Consider the following 14,770-nt stretch of genomic DNA (forward strand, 5'->3'; position numbering starts at 1 on the left):
ACGCAGGGTGCGTTCACAATTTGGCGTTGGGGTACGCCGCGGGCTTACATAGGCGCGCCGCACATAGCAGTCTTACGCGACGGGCTGAGCTGCGCAAAGTGAGCTTCCGATCGAGCCTTGCTCGTGTAATCGATCTTAGTGCACCAAACAGAAATATATCGACCAGAGGACAGCATCCTGCGATTAAGTAGGACTTCAGCATTCTGACGATACCAAGCATGGATAGCTTCCGCCCCCAGAATTGGGCACTCTGCATAAAGAAGGGTGTGGTAACACAGCTGGTGAGACAAAGATAGCGAGACTGCACTGCCACAATCATGCACTGCGCCAATCAGTCCATCTATCGAAAAGCACGACTGCATGCACGTCCGCAGATCGGACTCAACTGGCCCCATCGTACGTGAGCGATCCAGCAACAGCTACTAAGACGAACAGACCAGCCTGACCCGCATTCTGAATCCTTCCTTTGTCTCGTCGTTTCAGATTCGCACGGTAGAATCAACATCATCCCGTTTTTCCATCTACAGCATCCGCACTTGCAGCTCACCGATTGATTGCCTGAATACAAGGCTCAAGTCCCACGAGACGCCCCGTCAGTTATACGAGCACCAATGGCGAAAACTGACGACTCTGGGTGGGCAAGCGCAAGAGCGCCTGTCAGTAACGGCGACCATGGAGAATTCGAAAGACCGAAAGGATGGAAATACCGCAGCTTGAGAATCGGACCCATCAAGCTTCCATGCTATGCATCGCCAGAATCGCAATTGATATTAGTCTCATTCGTCTGCTTCTTGTGTCCCGGTAAGCAGCACAAGATCGTAGTAACGCACAGTTTACTAACTCTACGCAGGCATGTTCAACGCCGTCAATGGTATCGGAGCCGCAGGTCTCGACGACGATGCACATGCCAGCAACGCTGCGAATACTACACTTTATGCTACCTTCGCAATTGTCGGTTTCTTCGCTGGCACCATCACCAATGTCCTCGGTATTCGAGTTGCGCTTTCCTTCGGCGGTCTGGGGTATTGCGTTTACGTCAGTGCATTGCTTTGCTTCAACAAACCTCAAAACTTGGGCTACGTCGTCTTCTCTGGGTTCTTATTAGGTTGTTGCGCTGGCATACTATGGTCGGCGCAAGGTGCCATAATGTAAGCTGACTTATGAAGGTTATGTGAGACATATACTGACTTCGTACCTCTGCAGGATGAGTTATCCGCCAGAGAAGCAGAAGGGACGGTATATCTCTTTGTTCTGGATGTAAGTGTCGCTGTACGTACCGTACCGAGATAGGCTAATTTCTCATGATAGCATCTTCAACATGGGTGCTGTTATTGGTAGCCTGGTCCAGCTTGGGCTGAACTTTGATACACAAAACGCAGACGGGCCAGCAGCTGTCACTGACCAGACATACATCGGCTTTATGGTCCTCACATTCCTCGGCGCCTGCCTTTCTTGGACACTCATCGATGCCAAACACGTCATACGCCGCGACGGGAGCCGAATTATCATGATGAAACATCCAACTTGGCAGTCCGAGATCTTGGGTCTTTGGGAGACTCTGCGTACAGATCCGTATATCATACTCCTCTTTCCGATGTTCTTCGCTTCGAATTGGTTCTACACGTACCAGTTTAACGACGTCAACTACGCACGTTTCAATGTGCGGACGCGCGCACTCAACAATGCGCTTTATTGGTTGGCGCAGATACTCGGAGCTGGTGTGTTTGGATTTGCACTGGATTTCCCGAACGTCAGGAGGACTACCAGAGCGAAGATTGCCTGGGTAGTCATGCTATTGTTGACCTTCGCCGTTTGGGGAGGAGGGTACGTATTCCAACGGCGGTATCGTCGCGACGATGATAGCCACCACTTCGATTGGACAGACGGCGGGTATGGTACGTGAAAATCATGTGCGAAATGCATGTGAGACATATACTGACTTTTTGTCTTTACCCATGCAGGCGGCCCAATGGTGTTGTACATCAGCTACGGCTTCTACGATGCGGCATGGCAGACATGCGTGTACTGGTAAGACTGTCTTTCCATTGGCATGCTCTCTGCTAACAGCCCTCAGGTTCATGGGCGCAATCTCGAACAACAGTCGAAAGCTCGCCAACTTTGCTGGCTTTTACAAGGGCATTCAATCAGCTGGCGCAGCTATCGTGTTCCGCCTAGACGGTTACAAGAGGCCTTACATGGACATATTCCTATCCAGTTGGGTGTTGTTGGCTGGAAGCTTGATCGTCGCGCTGCCAGTGATGCTGTTGAAGATCAAAGACACGGTGCCGCTTGAGGAGGACTTGAAATTCACAGACGAGACCGTCGAGGATGTGCTAGGTAGGAGGGATGGCTACTTGTTGGATGAGCCTGAGAAAGCGTAGGACATTACGTCCGGACATGGGAAGGTGCCGTTCTCGCCTACATGGATGCGGCGGGAGCTACGACCAAAGGACAGTTAGCGCTCAACCGATGCGATCTGCATCATTAGACATCAGGCGCGAAAACGGTGAACAGATTTCTCATCAATTTTTTCCCCATCAAATGCGCGTGTTCAGCTGTGCGATGTCGCCTCCGATTCCGTTGCGATACCGATGAGCTACTGGAGCACTCTATGCCGAACTCCGGCGCCCCTCGGAGTTCCATGTGCGCTGCGTCGCCCACTCCGAAAGCGCTTTGAAATCAGCGCCATGCACTCTTTCCAAATTATGACATCTCTACCAGTCTGCCATGCCCCGCTTTCGAGAAGGGATCGCTTTTCTCTTCCTGTGTTAGAGCTGAACAGCACATCTTTATTGGCATGTTGGGCACGATCTGGGTCGGAGGACCCTGCGGTCAACAAATTGCTATGCATTTGTCGTTGATATCATACAGCATCAGCGCAGAATGGATTGCTATATAATTGAAGCCCTCTGTGGATGTTTTCTAGAGCAGCATTCTGACGATATCTACGTTCAACACTCATCATGGAGACTAGAACTCAATCGGCCCTTACAAGCACCGGCACCACGCCCGACAACCAATCGGAATTTGAGCTTGAATCAAGCCAACGATGGAACGAGCAGCCCGTGAACGAGAACGAGTCTTTGCTACCGCCGACTGATGGCGGGAAAGATGCGTGGTTGTTTGTTGCGGCTGGCTTTATGGTGGAGATGATGGTATGGGGTGAGTGTGAAGTGTTTCATTGACTACGCCTTTGCCCTTGTAGTATTATCATAACTGCATCTCTTCCAAAGCAATCCTTCCATATTAACACCTAACTTGAAACTTTTGCTAATGTAACCAACAGGTTTTCCATGGTCGTATGGCATCTTCCAAGAGTACTATAGTTCATCCCCGGAATTCGCTGGTTCGTCTGGTATCCCAGCTATCGGCACCTCAGCGATGGGTATTCTGTACATGATCGCACCATTGACCTTTGGTTTGTTCACCCGCTGGCCGCAGTACAGAAGGAAGGCCATGGTCGCTGGTGTATTCACCATGTGCCTTTCGCTTGGGCTGAGCTCTCTGTGCACGACCGTACCGCAACTCATCGTCACTCAAGGGATCTTTTATGGTGTTGGCGGCGCAATAGTGTACTGTCCTTGTATCATACTCTTGGATGAATGGTTTGTAAGACGCAAAGGTCTCGCATTTGGTATCATGTGGGCAGGTACAGCACTTGGCGGCGTCGTCATTCCGCTGTTGCTGCAGTTCCTTCTCAATCGCTATGGCTTCCGCAACACGCTACGCATATGGGCAGGCCTACTCTTCGCAGTTCTTCTACCCGTCACAATCTTTATCAAACCACGGCTGCCTGTCTCGGCAACTACTAGGTGTGGAATTACTTTCACTTTCCTCACAAACAAGACCTTTTGGGTTCTGCAGTCTGGCAACATCTTGCAGGGCTTGGGATTCTTTGTACCATCCATCTGTAAGTGTCTATACGAACTTCACTCGCGAAGTACGCTGACTTTGTGCTCCAACATGAAGACCTGCCTACATACACCAAAGCACTGGGATTCAGCAGCACAGTCTCCGCCGTTCCTCTCATTCTCCTCAATGTCGCCGCTGTCATCGGATCCGTTAGTATGGGAAGCATCATCGATCGCACACACGTCACCACCGCCATCCTCATTTCCACCATCGGTGCCATGATCTCCACTTTCCTAATCTGGGGCTTCAGCACGTCTCTACCGCCGTTGCTGATCTTCTGCTTCACATACGGACTTTTCGCAGGCAGCTTCGCGAATACTTGGCCTGGCATCATGAGAGCAGTGCAAACAAGTACGGGACAGATGGAGAGCTCCATGGTCTTCTCGTTCTTGTGTATGGGTAGAGGTATTGGGAATATTGTCAGTGGGCCTATCAGCGAGGCATTGATTAAGACGGGAACTCTTGGTGAGCATGGATTGTATGGGACGCAATATGGCAGTTTGGTGGTGTGGACGGGGGTTAGCGCTGCGCTTGGGGGTGTGAGCATCATCGGAAGGAGGGTGGGATGGCTGTGATGGAGCTTGGACCACCGCGACGCGGAATGGCGCGAACTGGCGCGTATGATGTCACTTCCAAAGCGCGTGCAATGACGACCCATAGTACATGTTCAATCACGTAGAAATCCACCTTCAATATTCCACTACCAAAGCATCAATCCTGTCCAGGTTCTCTTTCGCATCAGCTGAGGCACCCTATACCCCGGCTTCGCATAATCCCACCTTTTTCAGCCTGCTTTTGGGTCAGAGTCCGCCCCCTCCCACATCATCCATCTGCCGCATACCCAATTCGCCGGACATGGACAGCCTGATAAATTTCGCTTCATCAGTGGGTATTTCTCTGCCGCTTCAGCTGCCGGATCGGGCACTAGCCATGCCCGTCTTCCGTCCCCGACCTCTCGTCCCGTTCGTTCCCGCGAGGTATTTCGGATCACCCAACCTTCGTTCCGATCACTTCTAGCTGCTATTGACTAGTAGGCATGGAACCTCTAAAATGATGCTACTTTGTACTGTCAACAGATTCTCTGATATTCAGCCAGGCGCCTATAGGCGGCGAAGAGACTTCAGCCTCGCGTCTATCCGAAATCTAGAGTTCTTTGGTGGCTGCATGAGCTGAGCGCTTATATTGATCAGCTGCAGTCACTGATGGGTGACTCTTTGCTCAAAGAGTCTAAAAACAGCGATGGCTTCTCATGGCTTATGGGAGATGGCTCTAGTCCTCCCAACATTGGTCACTATTCGTGGGGTTTGCGGCTCAGACCTGCTTACGCTAAGCCGTCCAATATCCGTATGCTGATACATGCATCCACAGATCAGGCTGGAATCTAGCCTCGCGTAAACCAACTAGGTGAGAGGAGTTCCGCACCTTTCTTCCTACTGAGGAACATCGCGCGCCCGTTTCGACCATTTGCCATTGAACTACGAGGTTTGCGAGGCTGTCCAGACGATATGTCGAGTCCCTACCGAAGAGCAGCCGATCCGATGATTTCACGGCCGCCATCATATACGCCAGAGATTCCTGTAGTCAAAACATCCAGGTCAGAATCTTCCAAGAGCACCGGTCGGCCTCGAGGATCGTTCTCTACCGGTGTCTTTCGGGATGGACCAAAGCCTACCTTGGATCCATCGCATGCGCTCTCACGCGATCGATCTGAGGTCACCGTCGATGAATCTCCGCTACGGCTGTGCGAGAGTTGCGAGGTTGAAAAATCTCCTGTATGGGATTGTTCATATTGCGACATGAACTTTTGCGACGACTGCTGGGGGAAACAGGGCCCCCACAAAGCGGGACGCACTGGGCCTGATGGTCTTCCGCATGAGAAGGCGAACCCAACTGTTGTCAAGAGGCTGCGAGACATTTTGACTCCTCCTCGAGAGCATAGAGAGCAGCAGATATTACACATAGAAGACGAGGATACAACGTGGTTTGGAATGGTGCGCAATAGTCAAAACTCGCCTGCCTTCCAGGACTATGGTCGTTACTCTGCCATCATGGCGGATAGTAACTCTGGCGAATACAAGTACCGTTTCCCGCAACTTGTATCTTTCATTGGTCAGACCGGAGCAGGCAAGAGTACACTTATCAAGATGCTCATCGATCAACAAGAACGTATGAGCCAGCCAAGGAACTGGAGTCTCCCGTCACCTGTCGCAGGAACATCAGCAAACAGCAACGTACCCACTTCCGGTGACGTACACTTGTACAGCGATCCAAGCACATACAATACCGAGTACCCGTTACTCTACGCCGATTGCGAAGGTCTGGAGGGTGGCGAAAATACCCCGATGGCTGCGCAATATCGAAGTAGTGCGACAGCACCACAGAAAGAGAAAGGGAGGGAGGATGTCGCATTGGGCGAGCACCGAAAACGCCGCAAAGTCACCAAAAGCTTGCATAGCACCCAGAGAGACATCAAATGGGCGAACTCTCCTGATAAATCAAAACGACAATACGCTGTTACGGAACTCTACCCTCGCCTTCTGTACACATTCTCCGATGTCATCGTGTTCGTTCTGCGCAATGCAAAAACCTTTGAATCTACAGTGTTGGGATTGCTTATCAAATGGGCGGACTCTTCCTTTGAGAAGTCAGTGAACCAGCCTACACTCCCGCACGCTGTCATTGCACTCAACGCAACCGACACAAAAGTGGATCAGGAGGAGTGGGATCCTGAGTACGCGACAGAGTTTCTTATGTCCAACGTCGCCGGAGCTATCAGTCGCGATCCAGCATATCGTGAGCGGCGAGATTATTGGGTTGGAAGAGGCAGACGTATTCGAACTATGAAGGATCTCCTTGAGTGTTACTACTCTTCGATCACAGTTGTACGGATCCCTGGCGAAGGCCGATATATGATGATTGATCAACAGGTAACGAAGCTTCACCAAGTCGTCACACACCGATGCCTGGAGTCATTCAACGCCAAACGACGGTCGCGCATGCTTTCCAATTCCGACAACCTCAATGTCTATCTACAATGTGCATTCGACCATTTCTCGCAGGACCTTCATTCACCATTCGACTTCATGGACATTTCCTTCAAGATCAACCCGATACCTCAAGACTTTGGAGGTCATGTCTTGAAGTTGGCCGTTGCAATGAAAGCTCAATTCGACGACCCCAGGAAGATCTTCAAGGAACTGAGCCACATGGTGACCTCTTGTATACTTTTGGACTGCGTTCGACAGGATCTCAAAGGATCTGCAGAGCAGATTTTGGAAACACAATACATGACGCACTGTGATGGCGCTCTTGACGACTTTTGCGCTATCTTCTGGCCGTGTTCTTTCATCAACAGAAGAGGTGAACGATGTGTCAATGTAAAGGAGCGACATGTGAAAGGACACCAAAACCAAAGAGGCAGCGTCATTGGATCTGGCCCCTATGAGTCAGACTTCACATTTGACAAGTTCTATGAAGACTGGTTCGAATACCTAAAGCATTACCTGATCGAAAACAAGTCAAAGCTTGATTTGCAAATGACGAAGTCTCCAACAACTGAGGAGGATGCGGTCAACAAACTCCACTTGGCCAACGTTACCGGCTTCTATAACCACATGGGGGGCGCAAAGAACTTCGTCAGCCACACTACCTGTTTCTGTTGTTTAAGGGAACTAGCCGAGCATCCCTTGCCTTGCGGACACGTGCTTTGCACAGCGTGTGTCAAAGGTTACGGCAGCCCACATCGGGAACTCTCAGGATCTTTCACTATCGCCACATGTCCGCTGCACGATCACCAAGCTGTCTTTCCTACACCAGTAGAGATCTACTTCAAGCCTCCACTGGCAGGCCTACGGATTCTGTCTCTTGACGGAGGTGGTATACGAGGGATAGTCATCCTGGAAGTCCTTCGCCAAATACAACAGGAGCTAGGTGATCATATCAAAGTCCAAGAATTCTTTGACCTCATCGTTGGCACCAGTACCGGGGGTATCTTGGCGCTCGGTCTTGGTGTCAAAAATTGGTCTGTAGACCAATGCAGTCAACTCTTTCTCAGAATGGTGGAGAAGGCGTTTACACCCAAGTTCTTTGGAGGGGTAAGCCTGGGAACTAACAAATACCATACAAAACCTCTAGAAGAAGCTTTCAAGGAGTGTTTCAAGGATGAGGCCATGTTTGGTGGGCAACGTGACACTCCAGTTGCTAGCGCGTGCAAAGTCGCTGTTACCTCTGCAACGGAGACTGCGGAACAAGCAGTCATATTTACAAACTACAATCGCGCAGAGGACGAGCAAATTGGCTACCAGTTGGTCCGACCCGATGATCCAAAGAATGATGTCTTGATCAGAGAAGCTGCACGAGCAACCTCTGCAGCTCCGACATACTTCAAGCCTTTCAGAAACGCACGTACAATGGAGGGTTATGTGGACGGTGCTGTCTTTCACAACAACCCAGTTCGCATCGCCAATTATGAAAGCAAGCTTCTTTGGCCTGATGCCGATCAGCGACCTCCTGATCTTCTTTTGTCCATAGGAACTGGTCAACACGGCGCAGATTCCGACAATTCTCTGAATGCCTCACGTTACGATAGCAGGCGATTCCAGATTCGGAAGATATTCAGCCAGGTGAAGGATACGCCACGCTTGAGACGATCTATGCCTGTACTGAGAGCATTTCCCGAAGTCGAATCGTGGCTTACTATCTTCAAACAACGGGTTGAAAGTGCTTTGGATGCGGAAGCCACATGGAAAGAGTTCCGTAAAGACGTGGTAGGGATGGCCCAGTACGCTGCAGCCGAGCGATACATTCGTTTCAACCCAAAGACCATGAGTCGGATACCCAAGATGGACGACAAGTCGCAGATCGATAATCTACTGGAGGAGATCAAGACCGGTCTTCGCAAACCTGGCGCGCAGAAAAAGATCAAGAACGTTGCGCAACGACTCGTAGCTAGTTCATTTTACTTCGAGAGATCTTGCCCTTCCAGGCCCACCGACGACCATATCATTGTGCAGGGTGAGTTTGTTCTATCTATCAAAATGACTGACTAATGATTGAAAGGCAACATCCAATGCAGATTCGCTGCAGGTTCCAATAATCTTCGGGACTTGGGTGACTACATACGCAAGCACCAATTGCCTCACTTCCAGCCGTTCTTTCGTATACAAGAAGCCATGCACGTCGAAGGGGCTCAATCTATACCAGTCACAAGGCATACCATTCGTGACATGACAGAGAGAGGTTTGTTTAGACTGGACTCGATCGTCATACCAGTTGCTTCGGAGAGTGCAGCCGTGTCGATTGATCTGCATCTGACTGACCACCGCACCACGCGATACGGGCAGTCTGGTTTTCCGATCAGCGGATTTCCCCGACTTCTCGCAGATGGCGAACCCCTCAAGAGAACCAGTGAGTAACCATCTGGCTTAATATCCTTCGTGTCATCGCACATATAAATAATGATTACAGCCTCCCATGGAGCTTCGCCAAAGCCTGAACGTCCGAAAATCTTCAACAAGAGACAGTCTCTTCGGGAAAAACGGCATGGCGCGCGTGTCAGTGTCATGATGGATCGACCAGCAAGCGACAGCAACATCTCTTATGCAAGCCGCAATGAACACGCTGAATATCCTGAGATGCCAGGTGACGTACCCGACTGGATTCAGCGTCGCAGCGAAGCAAACCGCGGCCCACCTAGACCCATGCAAGACTTCCTGCATCAAGATCAGCATCGAAACCTTCCGCCAACTTTTGTCGAGGACGTAAATTTATACGAGCTCGATGCTGAACCACTTCTCACACCAGGCGCCAACGACAATGCTATACCACGAACAGTTTCACCGGGCGAATGGAGAGAGGACTATGGTGAGCAGGTTGCACGGAGCGATGACGATGACGACCTTGCAAAAGCGATAGAGCTCAGTCAGCAAGAAGCATTTTCGGGACCGAGGAGGACTAGTACAGGAGGGTTTGATGAAGATCAAATTGCCGAAGCACTGAACAGATCTTTGCACGTTTCGGGGAGGCAGTAATGGTGAAGAGTACCGTCCATCCAACGAGGCCAAAAATTAGAATAATTTCGTAGTAGAAAATTGTCGTTCCTGATTCGCTTCTGCTTGTCCTCTGCGCATCATATTCCATGTTGCTTCTCCCTTTGGATCCCGCTGTTCCATCCCGTCCTGCTGTCCAAACCCATGTATCATAACTGCTACCTCTCATCAAGCAGGCTTCTTTACGTCCACCTTATCAAACTGCGTCGACGAAAACAAAACCCGTGTAGAAGTCTTATGCCTCAGTCCATTACCATCACCCCCTCTCTCACTCTGTTCAGCTTTGCTCCTCCTCCCCTTCTTCCCCGTCTGATTCCTTTTATCCAACGGCGAATGACACACAATCTGACTCGTCGGTCGATGAAGCGCAGCTTCGGAGTTCGAATGGGTCGAGGAATTATATCGCGGTTTTGGTAGTTGCATCGAAATGAGATTCTCGTCCGATTGAGTTTGTTTTGATGGTCGGTTTGGCTGTGTAGAGGGCTTTGAGGGTTTAAGATTGGACGTCCATTTCTTTAATGTCGTGCTGAAGAGCATTTTGTGCGTTCGTTTGACGCGTCCGTCGTCGCGTATCGTAGGATTCGGGCGCGTCTCTCGCGCCCACGTTGTTGGAAGGTCTAGCGAAGGTACGGTGCAGAGGAGGAAGCAGCGATTCGAGCGAAACGATCGAAAAGGACATTGAGCGACATCATATCATAACATATGCACCGATATAACGGTGATTTTCGCCGTGACTACGAATGCGTTGCTTCCCTAGCTAAAAGCGGCAATCTCCTTACGTGACGTGACGTGTGACGGGCGATGGATGCAAACCGCGCCGCATAAGAGTCGTTCTTGCATACCCGGAAGCTCTTCGGCAAATTCCACGAGGCCATGGCCAGGTTCCTGGAACTCGCTGTAAACTCTATCTCTCGTACAAGGAACTTCCCATCGCATGTTACAGGACTTGGGGTGAGAAGAGGTAGAGTTTGGTGCTGCCCGTTAGTTCTACGGACCAATCCACATGTTCGCAGCGGGACTGCGGCACAATAGCGGAACAACGCCCGTCGGCCCCGACCGTACCTTCTCAAGTTGGTTGTGCAATTTCATGAGTGGTTCCTTCGAATTTGTGCTCAAAGCATGTGGCTTGCAGTCTGTGGCATGAATCTTGGGGGGATGCGGCACGGCTGCGTTCGAACAGGGGTGCGTCGGTACCCGACGTAATGCACAAGAAGGAGCGAAATTGCATCCGAGAGGATGCTGCGTGCCTAGACTACAGGGTAATTTATCTTGTATGTAGTCAGCATGACGATGGAACGCGTTACAGACAGAGGCTGAGTAAGCTCTATGTGAAGGGCGTTTAGAGGCTGGCTGAGCGATACGACGACGTTGTTGTTCCCCAAGGGCCGCACCGCAATAATCTGTGAACTAAGGCCGAGCCAAGCTCAGACGCAATGGCGGTGTTGTTATCGACGCGTACTAGCTACTATGGGAACACTACGAAGTCGATAGTTTCGCACACGCATACAGATAGGCCGATCTCCCAATGGTGCGTATCGCAAACTCTCCGTATGCACACCTGAAACATTGGCTAAAGATCTGAACGGCGTCTTCCATCAATTATGGACCTGGGCTTATCGTACAGGCTCCACCACCGCAATATCTGGGGATGTTCGTGAAACCAAGAGCGCTTCTTAGCTGATCAATCGCATCGTGACCTCGACCGTAGCAAATGTGCCTGCCGAGACTGGCATAGCCCTGAGCAAAGTCGGTCCAATACCCCTCCAAAAGCCACCCAAGCCCTCGCCCTTGTACGTCTTCGCGAAGCAATCCCTCATACTCTTGTACTTCTGATCCTTGCCAAACGCATCACTCTGCATCTTGCTCTTGATTACCTAAAAGGTGGGTGTACGAGGTCAGTATATGTCTCACGTGCACTTCGTACATGGGGAATTTTGAACGTACATCGAAGGGATATGAACTGATCCACAGCACTTCACCCGCAAGTCCACCATATGCCGCGACCTTTAGAGTAGAGATCTCCTTCCGGTCAATTCCGTTGCGTGCAGCGTCCGCGTTCATCATGTACTCAAAGGCGGTGAACCAACAGCCGTAAGCTTGTGCTTCGCGCATGAATGTGACAGCTGTGCCACGGTAGACACCGCCAAGTACGCCTTGGTGTGCCGAGAGTTTGCGCACGCAGTCGATCGGGCCGGCATAGAGACGATTTGGACCGTGGGGTTGTGTTTGCAGTCTTATACGGATGTGCTCGATGGGGCTGGATAGAACGGTATTGGCGATACCGGCGAATGCACCGGCGGCATAGTATTGCGAGTATGACAATTGACCTTTTCCAGTCTTGGCTTCGTTACTGGCTTCGAAGGCACGTCGCGCATAGTGGAAGCCGCCGAATTGGATTGATACACAAGCTCCGATTCCGATGAGTGGTGTCAGTGTGCCCTTGTAGAAGGCGAGGGCTCCTTCGTTTTGATAGATCTTGGTCGCTGCGTCCAGGGCACCAGAGTATTGTGATGTTGTTTGTAATCTCACTTTGACAATGTCTGTCGAAGTGCGAAGTCAGCGTATGTCTCACACGCAATTCGTAGAGGTTTTACCAAAAGGCTGCCCTATTAAGACTTGCGCAACTCCTCCCACTGCACCCGCGAAGAGATCTTTGAGTGTTCGAGAAAGACCATCCTGAACTGGGAGCTCTTCCTCGATATGGGGTTTCGACATCTTGCTCCTGCTCTCTCTGTTGCCAATATCTCTTCTTGCTCGCTGCTCTCTTATCTCCGCCAACACGGACCCTTTGGAGGGGTAGTTACGACGTCACCGGCCTTGAACGCACTGTTTGCGCTCCTTGCCTGAGTATCGAGAGGTGCAGGATGTCCCTGTAACTTTTTGTTGGTATTAAGACTTCGATGCTATTGCGAGGGTTTTCGAAGTTGTCCAAGGGCTTTACAGGCCAATGGCGTGCTCGTGCACAGACGCGCTAGCGATGCCTTGGATAGCCGACGGGGTGGTTAGCCTCAAAGCGGTCATCGTTCGCACTACATCCTATAGGTACAGATCGCAATCACTGCTGACTGATACATGTTATTGGGCCTTCTGATATAACATGTGAAGCGTACCACGAAAAGCTTACAGTCTATCTGGAACGTGCGCCAGCTTGTATGGATTCTGATTCAAAACTTGATGTGAATTCTTTACAGTATGAAATCGACAGTGATGCAAGGAAATATACAGACGCAAGATGTGAGACGCTGTAGAAAATGAACAAGAATCAGACAGCCGCCCGGTATATCCCGTGGTTTCCCCATTCCCGCTAATCGACATATCCATGCCATGCGTATACAAATGCTTTGCGCCCGTAACATCGACGCATATATACAAGTCAAGGAAATAAACGGGAAAGCAAAGTGTGTAGAAAACAAGCAGGTCGTGCTTCATGTCCCATGCCACATCTCAGCGAGCCCGTAAACGAACGACAAGTCCCCAGGCTATTGGTGAATGCCTGGAGACTAATGTGCAATGCGTAGTAACATGAAAGATGCGACTACCAGCACTTCAGCCTCCTCCACCAACTCTTTTTGGGCATGTCCTCATCATCCTTCTCATTATCTAGATACGCCGCCGAAGAGTTCGGGTCGCGGTTCGGATGCGATTGAAGAGGAAGGGCGGCAGTTCGGTTCGCAGGGCCGTCTCCGGCAGTGAGTCTCCGCGCTTCTACTACACGACGTACGAGTACTGTCCATCTTGTTAGCCATGTCTCAGCCGTCATCTGTGGTGCAGAACTTACGCGCAAAAGTCTCCTCAATGTTGACCATCTCCCTCGCACTCGTCTCCATGAAGCCGCACTTTCTCCGCCTCGCCCACTCGAGGCCCGTCTTGGCTTCTACCTGTCTCTGGCCCTGTAAATCGCACTTGTTGCCTACCACGCACTTGATGGGCGGTATCTTGCCGTTGTCTAACCGGTTCTCCGTCTCCATTTCTATCATCTCCATGAAGTAGTCGAGTGCGTCGAGCGAGTTGGCAGATGTTATGTCGTAGACGAGGAGGAAGGCATCGGATTGCAGGTTCGAGGCGGCCCAAAGACCGCGGTATTCTTCTTGGCCAGCCGTGTCCGTGAGCATGAGGTAGTAGGGGACGCCATCGACGGTTCGGGTTACGGAGTATGAGTCTTCTGGAGGGGTGTTAGTCGTGTGAGGCTACAATTTGGGATGAGTTCGCGCGCAGGGGGATGTACCTATTGTTGGGTCGTACTCAGAGGTCCATTGGCTTCTCACAAGCCGCAGCGTAATCGAACTCTTTCCGCATCCACCATCACCGCACACTGTAATCGTGATTCTGTTGTTCTCGTCCATTGTGTCCTCCTCTTGCGCTTGATTCTGTGTCTGCGATTGTAATTCCTGTGACGTGTATGCGCTCCCGTTCAGGCGGTATTCGTGTCGTAACCGGATCCGTTTCGAGTCGTCAACTCTCGTGGGTGCGCTTGTCGCAAACCGTCCTTCCGAACCAAGCACTCCCTTTTCTCGTGTCCCGTGGTTCCACGCAAACGCAATCCTTTCAAGTTCCCGCGCAGATACGTATGGTCCTGCAATTCGCGTTCGGAATGTGTCGTCGGAATAGGTCACGACTTTGGCTGAGGTCCGACCAAAAGTAAACCCACGACAATAGAAACAAGAAAAGATATCGCGCGCAGGCTTCGCAAGTTCGCGTTATCGTCGCAGCGGTCCAGACAAACGAAGAACCAGGAAATGCAAAAGTACAAAGAGGCAGAGGCAGCGCAACGCAGGCGTTCCTCTCGTATGTGTAATACCGGAAAGCCAACC

At 50.9% G+C, this 14,770-nt stretch overlaps 5 protein-coding genes across 5 annotated transcripts; 3 read left to right on the forward strand and 2 right to left on the reverse strand.

The window, feature by feature from the left end:
* Positions 1-611: 611 nt before the first annotated feature.
* On the forward strand, positions 612-2,381 carry J4E78_002586 (uncharacterized protein; the record flags this gene model as incomplete). Its single annotated transcript, XM_049363232.1, has 6 exons — positions 612-801; positions 851-1,148; positions 1,204-1,257; positions 1,309-1,895; positions 1,962-2,028; positions 2,075-2,381. The coding sequence occupies 6 exons, from the start codon at positions 612-614 to the stop codon at positions 2,379-2,381; spliced, it is 1,503 nt and encodes a 500-aa protein (XP_049225824.1).
* A 582-nt stretch (positions 2,382-2,963) lies between these two features.
* On the forward strand, positions 2,964-4,487 carry J4E78_002587 (uncharacterized protein; the record flags this gene model as incomplete). The annotated part of the gene is made up of 3 exons (XM_049363233.1): positions 2,964-3,162; positions 3,287-3,910; positions 3,970-4,487. The coding sequence occupies 3 exons, from the start codon at positions 2,964-2,966 to the stop codon at positions 4,485-4,487; spliced, it is 1,341 nt and encodes a 446-aa protein (XP_049225825.1).
* Positions 4,488-5,417: 930 nt separating this feature from the next.
* J4E78_002588 (uncharacterized protein) lies at positions 5,418-9,941 on the forward strand (the record flags this gene model as incomplete). Its single annotated transcript, XM_049363234.1, has 5 exons — positions 5,418-5,424; positions 5,512-5,684; positions 5,742-8,925; positions 8,971-8,997; positions 9,553-9,941. 5 exons carry the CDS (start codon positions 5,418-5,420, stop codon positions 9,939-9,941), a joined length of 3,780 nt encoding a protein of 1,259 aa, XP_049225826.1.
* Positions 9,942-11,632: 1,691 nt separating this feature from the next.
* J4E78_002589 (uncharacterized protein) lies at positions 11,633-12,674 on the reverse strand (the record flags this gene model as incomplete). The annotated part of the gene is made up of 3 exons (XM_049363235.1): positions 11,633-11,833; positions 11,904-12,499; positions 12,554-12,674. 3 exons carry the CDS (start codon positions 12,672-12,674, stop codon positions 11,633-11,635), a joined length of 918 nt encoding a protein of 305 aa, XP_049225827.1.
* Positions 12,675-13,494: 820 nt separating this feature from the next.
* Positions 13,495-14,302, reverse strand: J4E78_002590 (uncharacterized protein; the record flags this gene model as incomplete). The annotated part of the gene is made up of 3 exons (XM_049363236.1): positions 13,495-13,685; positions 13,738-14,121; positions 14,185-14,302. 3 exons carry the CDS (start codon positions 14,300-14,302, stop codon positions 13,495-13,497), a joined length of 693 nt encoding a protein of 230 aa, XP_049225828.1.
* Between the last annotated feature and the right edge of the window lie 468 nt (positions 14,303-14,770).

This window comes from Alternaria triticimaculans, assembly GCF_023758025.1.
Source record: "Alternaria triticimaculans strain BMP 0046 chromosome Unknown scaffold_2, whole genome shotgun sequence".
Classification (NCBI taxonomy): Eukaryota; Fungi; Ascomycota; class Dothideomycetes; order Pleosporales; family Pleosporaceae; genus Alternaria; species Alternaria triticimaculans.